This window comes from Bubalus bubalis, chromosome 18 (genome assembly GCF_019923935.1).
Source record: "Bubalus bubalis isolate 160015118507 breed Murrah chromosome 18, NDDB_SH_1, whole genome shotgun sequence".
NCBI classification, from domain to species: domain Eukaryota; kingdom Metazoa; phylum Chordata; class Mammalia; order Artiodactyla; family Bovidae; genus Bubalus; species Bubalus bubalis.
Window position 1 is genome coordinate 49093740 of NC_059174.1, and position 20530 is coordinate 49114269.

The 20530-nt window shown below is 49.5% G+C and overlaps 1 protein-coding gene across 1 annotated transcript; it reads right to left on the reverse strand.

The window, feature by feature from the left end:
- Window positions 1–1396: 1396 nt before the first annotated feature.
- BLVRB (biliverdin reductase B) lies at window positions 1397–18462 on the reverse strand. The gene is made up of 5 exons (XM_006050059.4): window positions 18282–18462; window positions 7427–7591; window positions 7201–7290; window positions 5832–5960; window positions 1397–1643 (listed from the first exon to the last, which is right to left on the reverse strand). Exons 1-5 carry the CDS (start codon window positions 18358–18360, stop codon window positions 1486–1488), a joined length of 621 nt encoding a protein of 206 aa, XP_006050121.1. The 5' UTR covers window positions 18361–18462; the 3' UTR covers window positions 1397–1485.
- Window positions 18463–20530: the final 2068 nt, after the last annotated feature.

The window sequence follows — 20530 nt, forward strand, 5'->3', positions numbered from 1 at the left end:
CAGCCTTGTCCCATCCCTACGTGTTCTCACCAAGGGAAGGCAGTTTTCTCCAGGCCCGCCCTGGGAAGGAAGGTTTAAGTCTCCTCAGGCCAGTTCTCACCGGCTGGAATTTGCTAACCAAGTTGTCCAGCTGTTTGCAGAAGTGCAGGATTGGAACGGATTGGGGGTGGGGTGTGGACGGAGAGAGATTTGGGAGTTAGGTGGATAGAGGCTGGAGGTAGGGAGAGAGGAGTGTCTTGCTCAGGCCTGGGAGAGGTGTCTCTGGGGAACAAAGGTTGGGGAGAGTAGATTCCAAAGAGGGACATGTTTAGGAAGGGGGGGTGGCAATTCTTCCCCTTCCTCCTCTCAAACTTGCCCCTCCAGGGTTCCCTTCACAGGGTGACAGCACTAGAAGCCCATCTCCAGGATATAGCCCCAGGCTTCTTCCTAGATGTATCCTTCCCCTCGTCAGGGAACTGTCCACTCAAGACTCTCTCCCACCCACTCTCCCTTCTGTACCTCTGGGCACCTAGGTTCCCAGCCTCTGCTCTTTCATCCTCTGATCCATCTTCACACAGTTGCCAAGGAAAGCTTTATAAAATACAAATCTGAATGTGCCCCCACCCTGCGTCTCCCTTGCTCGACTCATTGCACAACACCTTAGACTGAAATTTAGACTTTTTACAAGATTCTGAACAGCTTCGTGTCCTTTGAACAGCCCCTCTTGGGGCTGACTGTGCTTCTCCTCCAAGCGAAAGTGAAAGTGTTTGTCACTTAGTCATGTCCGACTCTTTGCAACCCCATGGACTGTAGCCCACCAGGCTCCTCTGTCCATGGGATTCTCCAGGCAGTACTGGAGCAGGTTGCCATTCCCTTCTCCAGGGGATCTTCCCAACCCAGGGATGGAACCTGGGTCTCCTGCATTGCAGGTGTATTCTTTATCGTCTGAGCCACCAGGGAAGCCCTCTCCTCCAAGCAAAGTGTTATTAACTGTAGGGGATAGATCTGAGTTCTTTAAAGGCACCATGTGCTCTTCAGTCACCTGGCTCAAGTGGTATCTTCTACCTAGAATGTCATAATGTCTTAGAACCTTCTCCCGGCTCATTCTCACTAAATCAGGTTTCAGGTGGGACATCTGCTCTTCCACAGAACCCTGTCTGCACCTCAAGCTGGGTCCCTCAGCCCTCTGTGCTTCCTCCATCAGCGTTGTGGCCACTCTGTGTTGTCACTGTCAGGGCAGGACTGTCTTCCGCCCTGGACTGTGAGATCTGTGAGGGCAGTGTCACCGCTTGGTCCACACAGTCACCACTGGGTCCCTGGCACAGAATCAAGAGAGGAAATGAATGAATGAATACCCAGAAAATCTCAGAGGCAGACAGAGACACTGAGACACTCAGATAGCTGTGGATCCTCTAGAGTAATTTGAAGCTCTTGGCTGTAGATTTATTGCCCCCTTCCTTTGTTCTGTTTCACAGGATGCTGTCTTCCTGGGACAGGGCCAGAGCCCTATTCATACACATGGGAGGGGTAGGTGGTGTGCCCGTCGTACTCATCAGTGGTGAGGCAGCGCAGCATGAAGTGGCCCAGGTCATGTTTGGAGATGACTCTCGAGGGCCCTCGTCCATCCAGGGTCACTGTGTAGGCCCCAGTCAACGGGTGGTCTCCTGCGAGGTAAAGACAAAGGGGCCAGGTAAAGCGGATGACCTTTCCTCTCCCCCAACTTGTGATCATGCCAATGACATCCCAGGGTGTCTACAGAGTGCCTAGACCAGATGGTAGAAGATGGTATAAGCGCTGGGCTTCTGTGGTTGTCCAGTGGTTCAGAATCTGCTTGTCAATGCAGGGAACTCTGGTTCAGTCCCTGGTCCGGGAAGATCCCACACATCTCAGAACAACTAAGCCCATGGACACAACTATGGAGCCCGAAAGCCTAGAGCCCATGCTCCACAACAAGAGAAGCCACTGCAAAGAGAAGCACAAGCATCGAAGAGTACCTCCCCCCTGCTGCAACTAGAGAAAGCCGGGTCACAGAAAGGAAGACCCAGAGCAGCCCAATAAATAAATTGAAGAAAAAAAAAAAAAAGAGGAAAGAAACCCATATTTCTGTCACCCATGTGGCATTCCTCCAAAATTATTTAATCTGAGCCTGTAAGACAGAAATTTCTGTAATGACAGAAATCCAGAATGTGGAATATTTTAAAAGATATCTGGGACAACAAGATCCTACTATTTAGCACAGGGAACTACATACATATGGGATAAACCATAATAAAAATAATATTAAAAAGAATGGATTCAAGAGGGAGGGGGCATATGTACACCTATGGCTAATTCATGTTGATGTATGGCAGAAATCAAACCAATATTGCAAAGCAATTATCTTTCAATTAAAAATAAATTTAAAAATAAAAGAATGGATATATATGTAAAAAGAAAAGACACCTTGCCTATTATGTTTCATGTTAAAAAATAATTAAAAAAAAATGATATGGAGGATTGTTCCAGACTGAAGGTGACATGGCAACTAAACGCAACACATGATCCTGGATTGGATCCTGATTTTGAGGGGAGGGGAAGGTTGGAAGATATTTTTTGGCAGTTGGGTATGTCTGAGTACGGAGTGGATACTAAATGATGTGATAGAGTGAATGTCAATTCCCTTAGTGCAATAACCGTACTGGGGTTTGTTTCCAAATACTTCTTGGAAGATGCCTACGAAGAGGTTCTAGGAGTAGAGTGTGCCAATGTAGACCCACACATTTAAAAAAATGTATGTTTATACACTACATATATATTCACATGATCACACATGTACATTGTGTGCTAAGTCGTTTAAGTCGTGTCCCATCCTTTGCAGCTCCATGGATTGTAGCCCACCAGACTCCTCTGTCCATGGGATTCTCCAGGGAAGAATGCTGGAGTGGATTGCCATACCCTCTTTCAGGGGGATCTTCCCAACCCAAGGATCAAACTCATGTCTCATGTCTCTTTACATCTGTCTGCATTAGCAGGTGGATTCTTTACGACTGGTACCACCTGGGAAGCCCCTACACATGTATTCACATAAACACACATACACATTAGCTGCATGCATAAATGATAAACAGATAGATGGGGAAAGAAACAAGCCAAAATGTTAACAAGTGCACCCAGATGAAGGGTTTATGGGTAAATCTTAAACCTTGAATTTCTTTAACTTTTCTGGAGGTTTCAAAGTTTTCATATTCACAAAAAAAAGAACTAAACCCCGCCCCCCCAACTTCATGTTAAATAATTTTTAGGCTTAATCTCTCCGAATATTCACTTTAAACCTGGGACGTCAAGAAGTAAAATGAGCCCTGTTTCGAGAGGAAGAAACTGAGGCTCAGAGGTCACAGGCCTGCAGTCCGCACAGCGCTGGGGCTGGAGCTCTCCTTGGCTTCTCCACCATGCAGCCTCACCACTGATTCACACCTCAGGATTCTCATCCAACAAGGTCCCTGAACTGAACCTCAACACCGAAGCTTACCTGAACCTCTGGAGGGTGGTATACAAGCCTCCTCCTCCTCCTGGCAGAAGGCACAGAACACAGAACCGCTCATCCAGCAGGCAGGCAAACAGGAAGGAGATAACAGTTCCCGACTCAGGCCTGGGCACTGCTGTTCCCTTATCCCAGAATGTCCTCCCTTCCCCCAGACACTCACCTGGTTCCCTCCCTCAGGGCATGAAGCCATGTTCTTAGAAAGCCTCTAAGCAGCACCCCATTACTCTCTTCACTGAACTATTAACGTATGTTTCTTCATTCAGCATAGCACCACTCAACAGTAATATGGATCATCTATCTTTTGTCTGGGCTTGCCTGGTGGCTCAGATGGTAAAGAATCTGCTAGCGATGCAGGAGACCTGAGTTCAATCCCAGGGTTGAGAAGATCCCCTGGAGAAGGGAGGGGCTATCCATTCCAGTATTCTTGCCTGGAGAATTCCATGGGCAGAGGAGCCTGGTGGGCTACAGTCCATAGGGTTCCAAAGAGTTGGACGTGACTGAGTGACTAACACTTGTTCTTTCACATCTTTCTTTTGTCTCCCCCGCTAGAAATGTAAGCCTCATGAGATCTGAGACTATGTCAGTGATACTTGTTTTATTTTTTTGGCCTCATCACGCAGCTTGTGGGATCTTAGTTCCCCAACCAGGGATCAAACTCTGGGCCCTGGGTAGTCAAAGCCAGTGAAACCCTGGAGTCCTAACCACTGGACTCCCCGGGAATTCCCATTGGTACTTGTAATGGTGGCCAGGTGCACACCTCCTGTGCAAGAGACATTTGTAAGTGAATGAATCTCTCCCTCTGACTTTGGGTCTCTCAATGTGAATTCCAGACCAGGGAGGGGTAAAGAGGGTGTGGTTCCCTCCACAGCACCACCTGGAAGCAAGGCATCTCCCCTGGTATTAGTTCATTCGACAAATATTTACTGAGCACTTGTTACAAACCAAAGGCTTCTCCAATGGCTCAGCAGAAAACAATCCTCCTGCAACACCAGAAACACAGGAGATGCAGGTTCAACCCCTGGGTTGGAAAGATCCCCTGGAGGAGAGAATGGCAACCCACTCCAGTATTCTTGACTGGCGAATCTCATGGACAGAGGAGACTGGTGGGGTACAGTCCATGGGGTCGCAAGAGTCAGACAGACTGAGCCAAGAGTAGGACAGGACTGAGCGATTGAGCCAAGCCCTTTCTAGGCACTAGGAACACAGCAGTAATCAAAACAAGACAAAATCCGTGCCTTCAAACAAAGCTTCCTACTTCACAATTCTAGTGAGGGAGACACACACTAAATAAGATTAAAAAACAAGGGAATTCCCTGGTGGTCTAGGGTAACCACTTAGCATTTCCACTGCAGACGGCAGGGGTTTGATCTCTGGCAGAGGCTCAAACAATAAAGAATCTGCCTGCAATGCAGGAGACCTGGTTTCGATCCCTGGATTGGGAAGATCCCCCTGGAGAAGGGAATGGCAACCCACTCCAGCATTCCTGCCTGGAGAATTCTATGGACAGGGGAGCCTGGCAGGCTACAGTCCATGGGGTCACAAAGAGTCGGACATGACTGAGCATTAACACTTTCTTTCACTTTCAGAGTAACTAAGATCCCACAAGATGTGCGGCACGGCCAAATAAATACATGGGTTTTAAAAACAAAGAACCGATGTGAAGCATAAGTCCCCATCCCTTGAACGTGGGGCAGCCTCAGTATAACTTCCTTCTAATAAAGAGAGTACAGTGGAAGAAGTCCTGAGAGACTGCAATTTCAACAAACCTAGACAGCATATTAAAAAGCAGAGACATCACTTTGTCAGCAAAGCTGTATAGTCAAAGCTATGGTTTTACCAGTAGTCATGTACAGATGTGAGAGTTGGACCATAAAGAACGCTGAGCACCAAAGAACTGATTGATGCTTTTGAACTCTGGTGTTGGAGAAGACTCTTGAGAGTCTCTTGGACTGCAAGGAGATCAAACCAGTCAATCCTAAAGGAAATCAGCTCTGAATCTTCACTGGAAGGACTGATGCTGAAGCTGAAGCACCAATACTTTGGCCACCTGATGCGAAGAGCCGACTCATGGAAAAGACCCTGATGCTGGGAAAGATTGAAGGCAGGAGGAGAAGGGGGCAACAGAGGATGAGATGGTTGGATGACATCACATGAGCTTGAGCAAATGAGTTTGAAGGACAGGGAAGCCTGGTGTGCTGCAGTATGTGGGGTCACAAAGAGTCAGACACGACTGAGCGACTGAACAACAAGAAAGGCCCAGAGAATGTCCCCAGAGGACTGTAGGGGGCAGGCTGGTGATGACCCTGCAGTTGGCTCTCTGTCCACTCACCTATATGTGGTGGCATCACGGCCACGTACTTCAGGCCCGACTGCTGCAGTACCTTGTGCATCCGGACATGGTCATCAGTCACATCCTGCAGTCTTGGGGGCACCTTGGAAGGGTCCCACAGTAGGAAGGCTGGGGGGACACAGGGCAGGATCAGACAAGACTTGAGGACAGCCTGGCCAGGCCCATAGCCCACAGGTCTCCTGCGAGAACATCTCCCTGCAGGGACTCATTACTGCCCTTCAGTTGTTCCAGGCTTCTCACCCCACCTGCTCCTGTCTGCTGTTACCTCCTGCCTAGACCATGGCAGAGCCTCCTCCCTGTTCTCCTGACCCTACCCTTGTACATCTGGGACCCTACCCCAACCCCATCTCACTCAGGGGGAGAGCAGAGGCCCCATCAGGGCTCTGGGGCCCAACTTGATCTGATAGCATCAGCGCCCTGGCCTCACCGCCCAACACTCTCCCCTTCACTCGCTCTGTTGCAGCCACGCCCCTGTCTCACAGTCCTTTCCTCTACTCACTCCCCCTTCATATCATCTCCCTTCCCTGGGAGACAACAGGTGTGATGGAACAGCGGTGAGGCGTGTGGCTAGTGGAGACAGACAGCCTGGTTCCACACCCCAGCTCTGCCAGCTACAGGCTGTGTGATCTCGGGTAAGGCGATGGCATCTCTGTGCCTCCACTCCCTTAGCTGTAGACGGGAGGCGGTAAGAACAGCTACAATTCACTGGGTACCTACGATGTGCCGCCAAGAATGGAAGTACTATCAAAGGAATTTTGAGAGGATTCAGTGGCATTCATCTGTAAGGGGCTCAGATGGTGCCAAGCACACAGTAAGTGCTCAATAAACACTGCTAGCATTAACTGCTCCTGTCACACACCCTGCAGCCTTCTTTTCAGATTATTCAGGAAGGGCATCTCTTTGTAAATCGGGAGCTCTTTGAGAGTAAAGACCTGGCCCATGTATCCAAGGCTCTGTCACTTCCTCTTCCATTCTCTCCCTGACCCTTTCTTAGGCTGGGTCAGACACCTCCTTTGAACCCCCAGAGCCCTCTAGCCTTCCCCCATCCCAGCTCTGAACCATGCTCCCCCCAGGTCCTGGCCTTGACCCCTCTGCCTGTGCCCCACCCCCCATCCTGGCCCTGAAGACTCCAGCCTGTCACGGTTTGATGATCAAACTGTTACCACTTCCCTTCTATTCATGAGACCCATGAGTGCAGAGCCCAGCAAGGTTCAGATGCAGAATCGGTGCTCAATAAATGCACAGTAACTTGGACTAACTCCAATGCCACCTTGTAGAAACCCCTGGGCTGCCTGTCCAGTACCCAGCCCCCATTTTTCAGCCCCAACCCTACGACCCTGCCACCCACCCGAGGTGCAGGCCACGACCTTGTCCACGCCATGGGCCTTCATGGCCGCCACAATGTTCTGGGCACCCTCGGACATCACTGTGGTAGGACCTTAGAGGAGACAGAGAGTGGCTGTCACTGGTGGGCGGCGGCGGTGGCAGGGGTGGCAGGGGAGGGGCTGGGGGCGGGGGCGGCGCTGGGGGCCGAGGTGCAGGGGTGGGCCGCGGGCAGAGGGGGGGCTCTGTACTGAGGTCATTGCGGGTGCCCAGCAGCACGACGACAGCGTCCTGCCCAGCCACGGTCTTGTCCACATCGGCCGGCTGCCGGACGTCACCCACAACCACGTGGGCCGGCTGGGGCCCCTCTGAGGGCAGCCTGGAGGGGTCCCGCACCAGCACCGTCACCTCATAGCCTGCAAAGAAGGGCAGAGAGGCAGGTCAGTCGGCTTGCAGCTGACACTCCTAGGCTCCAGAGGCTCAGTCCTGGAGGGTGCCATGAACTCCCAAATCCATCCCCCAGATCCCCTGTTCTGAGACCATGGTCTTCAAACGTTTTTGCTGACATACTCACAGTTGATATACATACAGTTGATTGTTAAAGTAGGGTGATACCTCCCTGCCAGTTAATAAATAATCTGCCCCGATGCCTTTCTCTGCCTGTCATCCCCTTGACTTCTCCACTCCCTCCTCCCCCAACAACTAAAGGGTTAATGCTCATCATCACGCGGGTCTATGTCCCCCGTCCATGGTCCTGGAGGAAGTGGAGGTACTGCTAAGTATGTTCATCATTGGGTTTGGTCCCCCAGGCCTTACTTCTGAAGGGCTGGGTCCTGTCTTTTGTGTATGTGCATGCCAAGTCGTTAAGTCCTGTCCAACTCTTTGTGACCCCATGGACTGTAGCCCACCAGGCTCCTCTGTCCATGGGATTCTCCAGGCAATAATACAGGAGTGGGTTGCCATGCCCTCCTCCAGGGGATCTTCCCAACCTAGGGATCAAACCTGCATCTCTTACATCTCCTGCATTGGCAGGTAAGTTCTTCACAACTAGCGCCACCTGGGAAGCCCTGGGTCCTGTCTTAACGGTCATTTATTTTGAATATTTCTTTGGCATGTCACCTCCCAAAAGAATTGTGGATAACTCTGTGTCCCTTGGCCCCACCATCACACACACAAATACTCCTTTTTAAAGTTTATAACCAACAGGGACTTTCCTAGTGGCCCAGTGGCTAAGACTCCGTGCTCCCACTGCAGGCACCTGGGTTCAGTTCCTGGTCGAGGAACTAGATCCCACGTGAGGCAACTAAGAGTTCACATGCCCCAACTAAGACGTGGTACAATCAAATATATATATATATATATATTTTTTTTAATCAAGTTTAGCAGAAACATATTTCTTTCTTTGTTTTAGACAATGGCAAAATATATTAATGTTTATGCATATTGCAAAAAAAAAAAAATCCCAGTAGTTGTAGTCTCTGTCATGGACTGAATGCTTTTGTCATGTGCTGAATTCATATGCTGAAGCCCTAACTCCCAATGGGATGGTATTTGGAGATGCAGCCTTTGGGAGGTAATTAGGTTTAAATGAGGTCATGAAGGTAGAGAGTAGGGTCTCCATAATGAGATTGCTGCTAAGTCACTTCAGTCGTGTCCAACTCTGTGCAACCCTATAGACGGCAGCCCACCAGGCTCCCCCGTCCCTGGGATTCTCCAGGCAAGAACACTGGAGTGGGTTGCCATTTCCTTCTCCAGTGCATGAAAGTGAAAAAATAAAGTGAAGTTGCTCAGTTGTGTCCGACTCCTAGCGACCCCATGGACTGCAGCCTACCAGGCCCTCCGTCCATGGGATTTTCCAGGCAAGAGTACTGGAGTGGGTTGCCATTGCCTTCTCCGATAATGAGATTAGTGTCCTTCTAAGAAAAGGAAGGGGCTTCCCTGGCAGCTCAGTGGTAAAGAATCTGCCTGCAATGCAGGAGCCACAGGTTCAATCCCTGGGTCGGGAAGATCCCCTGGAGGAGGGCATGGCAACCGTCTCCAGTATTCTCACCTGAAGAATCCCATGGACAGAGGAGCCTGGCAAGCTGCAGTCCATGGGGTCGCAAAGAGTCAGAGATGACTGAAGCAACTTAGCATGCTTGTACTCAAGAAGAGGAAGACCAAGGTGCTCTCTCTCTACAGTGTGAGGACACAGCATGAAGGCAGCCATCTGCAAGCCAGGAAGCAGGCCCTCACTAGAAACCACACCAGTTGGTACCTTGATCTTGACCTTCCCAGTCTCTGGAACTGTGAGAAATGAGTGTTGATTAAGCCACTTGGTCTGTGGTATTTTTGTTATAGCAGCCTGAGCTGAGTAACACAGCCTCTAAACAGCATTCTTGTGAAAAATGAACCAGAGCTCCTTGAAGGAATGGCTGCTTGCTGGGCCGGGGCAGAAAGAGGACAAGATGAACCTGGAACATCTTGTACCACCAGCTATGTGAAGTTTAAAGAACGATGAAGTGAGGTCAAGAGGTCACAGAAGCCACTTGAAGGGGTTCTCAGGACAAATCAGGGGCAATTTGATTTGTCCCAAAGAATATGGATGGCAAAGAACGGAAGCACATCAAATATAAAAAAATATGTGAATTCATAATGATAACTAAGAAACGTCATTGGTACCTATCAGAGAATTAATCTATTATTCTGAAAATGATACAGGAAAAGCAAAACAACAAAATTGTCCCAGTTTCCTTGATACTTGTCATCATATATTTAAAAAACAAATAATTAAAAATCTGTATACTCTGGGGCAACGATGATAATAGTGATACTTAGTGGCTTCCTTGGTGGCTCAGTGGTAAAGAATCTGCCTGCCAATGCAGGAGACATGGGTTTGATCCTTGATCCGGGAAGATCCCACATGCTCTGAAGCAACCAAGCCCATGTGCCACAACTACTGAGCCTGTGCCCTAGAGCCAGGGAGCCACAGCTGCTGAGCCTCCATGCCACAATGACTGAAGCCTGCGAGCTCTAGAGCCTGTGCTCTGCAACAAGAGAAGCCACCTCAACGAGAAGCCCACTCACAGCAACTAGAGAGTAACCCCCTCTTGCCACAATGAGAGGAGGGAAAAAAGTTGTTGGAGCAACGAAGATCCAGTGCAGTCAAAAATAAATAAAATTTAAAAATAAAGATACATAATATTTATAGAGCACTCACTAGATGCCAGGTGCTAAGTACTTTACATTTATTAGCTTATCTAATTGTCAAAGCTCAACATTCAGAAAATGAAGATCATGGCATCTGGTCCTATCACTTCATGGGAAATAGATGGGGGAAACAGTGGAAACAGTGTCAGACTTTATTTTTTTGGGCTCCAGAATCACTGCAGATGGTGACTGCAGCCATGAAATTAAAAGACGCTTACTCCTTGGAAGAAAAGCTATGACCAAACTAGATAGCATGTTGAAAAGCAGAGATATTACTTTGCCAATAAAGATCCGTCTAGTCAAGGCTATGGTTTTTCCAGTGGTCATGTATGGATGCGAGAGTTGGACTGTGAAGAAAGCTGAGTGCCGAAAAATTGATGCTTTTGAACTGTGGTGTTGGAGAAGACTCTTGAGAGTCCCTTGGACTGCAAGGAGATCCAACCAGTCCATTCTAAAGGAGATCAGCCCTGGGTGTTCTTTGGAAAGAATGATGCTAAAGCTGAAACTCCAGTACTTTGGCCACCTCATGTGAAGAGTTGACTCATTGGAAAAGACTCTGATGCTGGGAGGGGTTGGGGGCAGGAGGAAAAGGGGATGACAGAGGATGAGATGGCTGGATGGCATCACCGACTCAATGGATGTGAGTTTGAGTGAACTCCGGGAGTTGATGGACAGGGAGGCCTGGCATGCTGCAATTCATGGGGTCACAAAGAGTCGGACATGACTGAGTGACTGAACTGAACTGAATTGTCAAAGCAACTGGGATTTTGAATTCTATCTGTCCCTACCACTAGCTAGCTGTGTGACACTGGTCAGGCCACTTAACCTGTCTGGCCTTAGAGCCTTCATTTGTAAAATGACACCAATAATAGTCTCTGCCTTACAGGGTTGATGTAGGTTTAAATAGTATTCCTAACAGTTTAAAGTGGTTGGTTGATTTTTGACAAGGGTGCCAAGACAATTAATTCAATGGGAAAAGAAGAATCTTTTCAACAAATGGTGTGGGGACAACTGGATACCCATATGTAAAAGAATAAGGTTGGATCCCTACCTCACATCATATATGAAAATTAACTCAAAATTATCAAAGATCTAAATGTAGGAGCTAAAACTGCAGTCCACGGGGTCTCGAAGAGTCGGACACAATTGAGTGACTGGACTGAACTGAACTGCTGCTGCTGCTGCTAAGTCTCTTCAGTCATGTCCGACTCTGTGCGACCCCATAGACAGCAGCCCACCAGGCTCCCCCATCCCTCGGATTCTCCAGGCTGAACACTATAAAAATCCTTGAAGGAAAGTGAAGTCGCTTAGTCATGTCGGACTCTTTGCGACCCCATGGACTGTAGCCCACCAGGCTTCTCCATCCATGGAATTTTCTAGGCAAGAGACTGGAGTGGGTTGCCATTTCCTTTTCCTAGAAGGAAACATAAGCATAAATCTTTTTGCCATTCGATTAGGCAGTGGTTTCCTAGCAGTGACACCAAAAGCACAAGCAACAAAAGGGAAAACAGATTCACTGGACATCATCAAAGTGAAAAATAAAAATTGGTGACAAAAGAAAAAATGAAATGGAAAAAAAAAAGCTTCCAAGGATACTATCAAGAAAGTGAAAAGACAACCCACAGAATGGGAGAAAACTTTTGCAAATCATATATCTGATGAGAGACTTGTATTTAGAATATATAAAGAACTCTTACAACTTGATAGTAAAAGACGAATATTAAAAACTGAGCAAAAGATCTGAATAGACATTTCTCCAAAGAAGATAGACAAATGGCCACTAAATGTATGAAGATACTCAATATCATTAACCATCAGAGAAATACAAATCAAAACCATAGTGAGATACTATTTCATACCCACTAGGAGGATTATAATCAAAAAGACACAATGACTGTTGGTGTGCCTGTAGGGAAATTGGAACCTTCATACACTGCTGATGATGTTGAATGATGCAGCTGCTCTGGAAGACAATCTGGCAGTTCCTCAGGTTAAGAGTATTGTTACCCCTGTGATCAGTTGTGTCCAGCTCTTTGTGACTGTAGCTTGCCAGGCTCCTCTGTCCATGGGATTTTCCAAGTAAGAATACTGAAGTGGGTTGCCATTCCCTTTTCCAGGGGATCTTCCCAATCCAGGGACGGAACCCACATCCCCTGCGTGTCTCATGCACTGGCAGATGGATTCTTTACTACTACACCAATTGGGAAGCCATTGTTACCCCAACGACCCAGCAATTTGACTCCTAGGTATATGCCAAGAGAAATGAAAACATATGTTCACACAAAACCTGTACATGAATGTTTATAGAGGCATAACTCATCATAGCCCCAAAGTGGAAACAACCCAAATTCCCATCAACTGAATGGATAAATAAAAGTGGTATAGAGGGAACTTCTCTAGCGGTCCAGTGGCTAAGACTCTGCGGTCCCAATGCAAGGGGCCTGGGTTTGATTCTGGTCAGGGAATTAGATCCCACATGCCTCAGCTAAGACCCAGCACAGCCAAAAAAAAAAAAAAAGTGGTATAGGGAATTCCTTGGCAGTCCAGTGGTTAAGACTTCACACTTCCAGCACAGGGGGTGCAGGTTTGATCCCTGGTCAGGGAACTAGGATCCCACATGCCACACGGCACAGCCAAAAAGTAAGAAAGAAAGAAAGAAAAGTGGTGTAGGTAAATAATGTAATGGTGCTGTGCTGTGCTTAGTCACTCAGTCATGTCCGACTCTTTGCAACCCCATGGCCCACCAGGATCTTTTGTCCGTGGGGATTCTCCAGGCAAGAAAACTGGGGTGGGTTGCCATGCATGCCCTCCTCCAGAGGATCTTCCCAGGGATCGAACCCAGGTCTCCTGCATTGCAGGCAAATTCTTTACCATCCGAGCCACCAGGAAAGCCCGTGAATACTGGTGTGGGTGGCCTATCCCTTCTCCAGGAGATCTTCCCAACCCAGGAATCAAACTGGGGTCTCCTGCATTGCAGGCAGATCTTTTACCATCTAAGCTACCAGGGAAGCCCAACGCAATGGTATTCAACAATAAAAAGAAATGACACATATGCTACAATACAGATGAACCTTGAAAAAATTCTTTTTGCTAAGTGAAAGAAGCCAGTCATAAAGAGTCACATGATGTATGTCTCTATTTATAAGAAAGGTCTGGAACAGGCAAATCCATATAAACAAAAAGTAGATGAATGATTGCCTAGGGCTGGGGACGTGGTTGAGCAGGAAAATGGGGAGTGACTTCTAGGGGTTTCTTTTTGTAGTGATGAAATGTTCTAAATTGATTGTGATGATGTTTGCATGAATCTGTGAATATGCTAAAACCCATTGAATTATATTATTTAAATGGGTGAATGGGGTATGGTATGTGAATGAAGTTGCTATTGAAAAGATGCAAAATGAAATGAAAACAAATGAAAAGCTTAGAGGAGTGTCTGGCACAGAAAAGAGGGCTCTATGGGTGTTGGCTGTGACCAGGCCTTTTCATCATCTCACAACTGTATTTCCTGGCCTGGTCTAGTCCTCCCTGGGCTCCTGGTGTGTCTCAACCCCTCCAACCCACACTGCACATGGTAGCCAGATAGAGCTTTCCACAGTTATATCAAAGTGCCCTAGGACTTCCCTGGGGGTCCAGTAGCTAAGACTCCATACTCCCAGGGCAAGGAGCCCAGGTTTGATCCCTGTTCAGGGAATTAGATCCCACATGCTGCATCTAAAGATCCTGCCTGTTGCAATTAAGACCCAGTGCAGCCAACATAAATAATTAATTAAAAAAAAAACTACCCCAAAAAACAAAGTGCCCTTGGCTCAGATCTCTCTCTATCCACCCTCCACCCCAGTGCCTTAAGATAGTCATGTTCCTTATGATAGCCTTCAAGCCTCCCCTCTACACGCCCCCTCCATGTGGCCTCTCCTCTCCAGACTGCTGGAGCCAAAGCCCTCTTCACTCACTGCGCTTCTTTCAGTTCCTCAAACACGCCATGCTGTCCCCTGCCTCCTGGCCTTCGCACACGCTCCTCTGCCTGGAGCACCCTTACCCTCTTTCTCCAGCCAATTGTGCTTCCTCTGTCATGGCCCTACTTATGCTGACCAACCAACGGCCCTGTGGGTGCAGGGGCTATGACATACTCAACACCATCTCCTGGATTTATTATTATTATATTTTAATGGCCCTGCCAGGTAACATGTGAGATCTTAGTTCCCCGACCAGGAATCGAACTTGTGCCCTTAGCAGTGGAAGCACGGAGTCTTAACCAGTGGCTTATCAGGGAAGTCCCTCCTCTGACTTTTATATCAACACAAAAGCACAGGCTATACTGTCCTAGGGACCTGAGTTCGGACTCCAGCTCCACCTCTCCTTTTTTTTTGACTGTACCGCATGGCCTATAGGATTTTAGTTCCCTGACCAGGGGGAACCTCAAGCCACTTGCAGTAGAAGTTCACAGTTTTAACCACTGGACTCCCAAGGCATTTCTCAGCTCCACGTCTTACTGGCAGAGGAACCTCAGAAAACACCTTCCCTGATGGTCCTCGGTCTCTACTCTAAAGCGAAGATCGGGGCTCTCCTGGTGGCTCAGTGGTAAAGAATCCGACTGCTAATGCAGGAGACACAGGTTCGATCCCTGGTCTGGAAAGACCCCCACATGCCTCAGAGCAGCTAAGGCCTCGAGCCACAACTGTTGAGCCTGTGCTCTAGAGCCTGGGAGCCCCAACTACTGAGCCCACGTGTCACAGCTACTGAAGCCGGAGAGCCCTAGAGCCTGTGCTCCACAACAAAAGCCACCGCAATAAGAAGCACATGCCCTGAAACTAGAGAGTAGCCCCTGCTGGCCGCAACTAGAGAAAGCAGCGATGAAGACCCTGTGCAGCCAAAAATAAATAAATAATTAAAAAAAAAAAAACTAAAATGAAGATGATAGTCTCTAGCATGCCCATCCTGTGTGATCACCTTTCATATGGAATGCTGGCCTCAGACACATTGGGGAGCAACGGGGGCTTTCAGGGTGTCAATGTAGTCACTGGTTAACTACCACCGTATTAGTAAAACGGACCCTGGTAAATTGTGGGCATTTTGGAGGAGAAACATTCTCACCAACATGAGAGCTCTGACACAGGCCCAGCACAAGAGTGCCCATCAGCGGGGCATTATTGGTAATTGTGCTGGTGCCAGGTCGCTTCAGTCGTATCCGACTCTTTGTGACCCTATGGACCGTAGTCTGCCAGGCTCCTCTGTCCACCGATTCTCTAGGCAAGAATACTGAAGTGGGTTGTCACGCCCTTCTGCAGTGGATCTTCCCAACCCAGGGATCGACCCAGTGTCTCTTATGTTTCCTGCATTGGCAAGTGGGTTCTTTATCACTAGAGCCACCTGGGAAGCCTTATTGGTGATTAGAGACATTTACTGAGAGCCTCCTACAGAATTTCCTGGTGGTCCAGTGGTTAGGACTGCATGCTCTCACTACTGAAGGCACAGGTTCAACCCCTGGTTGGGGAGCTAAGATCCCACAAGCTGCAGGGACCAGCCAAAAAAAAAAAAAAAAAAGGCTTGTATGTGCCAAGTGCTGTGCTAAGCTCTTTCCACTGACCAGTGACTTAAAAAAAAATTTTTTAAGCACAACTCACATTTAAATTTAAATAGCCACAAGTGGCTAATGGCTACTATGTCAAACTATAGTTTTAGAATTCACAGATTTTGCCCTTTACAAAGAACAAAAGCATTTGTAAGGTTATTGCCAAACTTAAAAAAATTTTTTTTCTTTCTTTCTTCCTTTTTTGTTTAAAACAAATCTCTTACTTTATCTTTTTTCCATTAAATTTTATTTTGAAATAAATTCAGACCTATAGGAAAGTTGCAAGACCTAGATTCTCATATTTGCTTTATCTTTCTCTCTGTGTGTATACACAACACATATATGTAACATGTATAATTATATGTATATGTATAAAGTTTTTTCCTAACTATGTGAGAGTAAGTTGTAGAAATCATGCCCCTTTAAGCTTTTTTGATCTCAGCCCTCCATTCAAAGTAGATTTCACTGTCTAACCCTGTATACACAAACTTATACATGTATAACTGAGACAATAGTTTCATAAAACCAGTATTTAACAATGATCCATTCCAACACTGTTACGACTCATTAAATATATTTCAGAACTCTCTATGACCCGCAGTTTGAAAATGGCCCTCAGATTGCAACAACCTCACAAGGTAGGATGTATTATATGCCCATTTTGTGGCTGGGGAAAGTAAGGCAAGTTTAGGTAACTGGGCCAGGATCACACAGCTATAATCTATATTCACTCAGCCAAGGGGTGTCTACTGAGTACCAGCTATATGCTGGATGGGCTTCCCAGGTGGCTCAGGGATAAAGAATCTGCCTGCTAATGCAGGAGATGCGGGTTCAGTCCATGGGTAGGGAAGATCCCCTGGAGAAGGAAATAGCAACCGACTTCAGTATTCTCCTCTGGGAAATCCCATGGACAGAGGAGCCTGGCAGATTACAGTCCATGGGGTTGCAAAGCGTCAGACACGACTGAGAGACTAAGCACAGCACACCACATGGGTACCAGAGTCTGTGCCTTCAGGACTCAGTCCTACAGAACCACTGAGGTCAATAAAAGCCTAGTTCATTCAAGCCTCTCCTTTTTCTGATGGGGACAGGGAGGCTCAGGCTCACTGTGGCTCTGAAGAGAACTGTTAGAGCCACCGTAAGAAGGCAAGGACTCCCCTAGGCCTCAGGTACAGCCCATACTTCCAGGTGCAGTCCCAGCTGTGACCAGCAGGGAGGCTAAGTGAAATTTTATAGAATCCAAGATTAAGAGAAAGGTAGTAATCTGGGAATGCAAAACTCACAGTGACTCAGCATCTCTCAACTTCTCCCTCTTACTTCCTCCCGAGAAACATTTATCAGCAAATTTGCTTCTCCTGTCCCCATAAGTCAACATTCTCACTAGGTCTTCCCTGGGGAGGCGGAGAGAAATGGGGCTAAAGGGGAACTTTGAGTCACAATCCTTCCCAGGGAAAGTTGGGCTAGGAGGCAGCTGAGAGTGGGATCCTGGTGGCCTCCACCCTTTGGGGGCACCCAGATAGTCAATATCTTCAGAGTCACTCAGGCCAGCAAGGGTGCGGCCTTATATCTGGACAGGCCAGACTCTGCTGGGAGTTGGTGAAGTTGGGATGGTGGGGGCTGGGTCCTGCTGCATGATACTTATCCCCTTTCCTGCCCCCTTTCCTGGGGGCAACTCTGAATTTTCAGCCCTCTTTGACTTTCCTGGGACCTGTGTCCCCAAGTCTTCACCCTTGTCTCCATGATCTTCTTTCCATTAGGTACTCAGCAGCTTACCCCTCAGTTTTTCCATTTTAAAATCCTTGGTGCTTAAACCAAGTACTGGCGGGCTCTCAGTGGTTAAGAGCAAGTGCCAGGTAACAAATTTCAGCATTGCCCTTTTCCAGTTATGTGACACTGGGCAAATCACTCAGGGAGACTCGGTTTTCTCTCATTTGTCAGGTGAGGTGATACTAGTTCCCACTTCACATGAGTGCTATGAGGATTCAACACAAATGGCGAGAGGGCACTGCTGAGAAGATGCCTCAGGCCTGGCAGTGAAGCCCCTGCTGGCTGTGCAACCACCCACCACCATCACCGCCGCCACTGCCACCAGCACACCAACTGTCGTTCATAAGAGCATCGGATCGCTACAGTCCCCCAGCCTCCCAGGGCCGTTTCGTTTCCCTTGGGACTCAGATAAAGTTGGACCTCATAGCGTCCCCCATTTCTACCCCCGTGGCCACCAGCTTTGCTCTCTAGGTCCTCGCACACCAAGGCACGATGGCTCCAACCTCCCTGGGCCCAATCCCACGATGCCTAAAGTTCTAGCTGTGCACCCCGCGACAATCCCTGCCCGTCCCAGCTCATGCCTGCTTGCACCGCCTGCGCCAGCGTGGTGAGCCCGGTGTTGCCGGTGGCGCCGAAAAGGGCAATCTTCTTGACGACCATGCTGCGGGATCGTGGGGGCGCGAGGCCGTGGAGTCGCAGGACACGCGGGAACCGACTGGCTGCTGGTTCCCCCTCGCGTCCTTTCCTAGAGGGAGGGACGGGGCGGGGCCGCCTAGAGGGCCACCCTCAGCCCGCCTCCAGCCCCACAATTCGGTTGAGGGGAGGGGCCAAAGGCCACGCCTCTAGCTAAGGACAGAGTGGGCGGAGCTGGAGCAGCTCTCCTGAGGCCCAGCACCGTCCCCTCCGCCCGCCACTTAACCTGGAAGGCGTGTCTGGCGGTCCGCGAAGGTGGACGCAGAGCACCGCCTCCGCGCTCTAGCAGACCGGGGTGGGGCGGGGCGAGCTCGGGCCCCGCCCACAGCTCTCTCGTTCACGCTTCCTTTCGTGTCACGGCTGAGTCTGGTCTGGGGCGCACATAACGCCCCACGGCCTCCCCAAGGCTACAAGGGAAGAAAGTGAGGCAGGACAGTGTGGATGCGTGAGGGAGACACTGTGTAGCTGCGTGTCTAGGTGCTCGTGTTGACCCTGTGTGACTCTGCGAATAACCCCAAGGGAGAGCATGATTGTGGAAGACACTTGTGCCCTCTGTGTAAAACACCGTATAAAACAGTGTGAGACTGTGTGACACCACGTGTGGAAGGCACTGATGCTCTTCCTCTGTGACCTTCTGGTGACACCGGTGGATAGTGTTACCGTTTGTGGTCCTATATGCATCCATGACGCTGGGGGATATGGTGTGAGTGTGGGACATGTGTGAGTTGTGATATACGGGAGTGTGTGACTCTTCGTGTGTGACTCTGTGACATCATTTGAGTGTGGCTGTGGGTGTTACTGTTGTTGTGATGTTATTTGTGACCTGTGACTGTGTAACGTGTGTGTGACTGTGCAGGATGCATGACTCCCATGTGAGTGTGTAACAAGTTTGAGTGTGTAAAAGTGTGACGCTGTGTGACGGTGAAGCCGTGTGTGATATGTGAGTCGATGATACTCTGTGATCCCATGGAAGTGTGCTACAGTGTGTGGCACAGGTGTGCTCGTATGACTCCACGTGAATGGTGGTGACACAATTTGAGTGTTTTACAGTGTGTGACGCTGTCGGGCACCGTTTCAGCGCGGGACCTCGTGCAAGCTTGTGACTGCGTGACACACTTTGAATATTTGACCCTGCGTGACCCCGTAGAAGGGGGCGACAGTGTGAGCGTGTGGATGTGGATAGTCCTTGTGACGCTGTATGAGACCCCGCGTGTGTGTGGCAGTGCGGGAGTGTGTGTCCCCGAGGGAGTGTGCACTGTGTGTGACGCTGCCTCTGGCCCCTGCAGCTGTGTATCGCACGCCGTGGCCGGGTGTGTGGCCGCGCGTGGGCAGGCGCTGCAGGCTGCCGGGGTTGGCGGGGGACCCGCGGGCGGGAGAGGGTCCCGGGGGCGCGCCGAGCGCGGCGGCCGCGCGATCGGGAGGAGGCGCGCCGGCGGTAGCGGCGCATGCGGATCTGGCCAGCCGAGCGGCGGAGCCGGTGGGGCCGAGCCGAGCCGGCTGGGCCGGGCCGGGCCGAGGACACCGACAGGGAGGGCGGTCGGCCACGGCGAGCAGCGGGGACAGCGGCACCGGCGGCCGCGGGGCCAGGTGAGCGGCGTGGGGGCCAATAGCCCCTCCCTCCAGCATCTTCCCACCTGCCTGAGCATCCCTCCCCCGCGCCCCGTGGGCATGGCCTGAGCCCCGAGGGTCTCCCCGGCTAGGGGAGGCAGAGGGTCGAGGGCAGAATGAGTCCCCAGTCCCTCACCCCAGTCCAACCTTGGCGCCATACGTGGGTCTTCCACCCAAGCCATGTCCTTCCCAGGCCTCCCTCCTTGGGAACGGTGACTAGACTGTAGGGAGAGAGAGGCGCGGCCTTGGAAGGGTTAAAGCATCGGCTGTCAGCTCCTATCCCCAGCCTCGCCCGACCAACCTTTCCAGGGGCCCTCAGGACACCCCTTTTCACCTCCCCCACCGCCTTCTCCCTTCCTTCCCCGTTGAATCACGTAATAGACAGGGCTGTTCCACCGCCAGCCTGACCGAGATCTCACCAAGTGCTAAGTGCCTTTCCATCTCCAAGTATCCTCCATTGAGGGAACAGTTGTGTTCACCGTTTAACAGGGAGGGACACTGAGGCACGGAGAAGCAAAGTTAAAGGTTA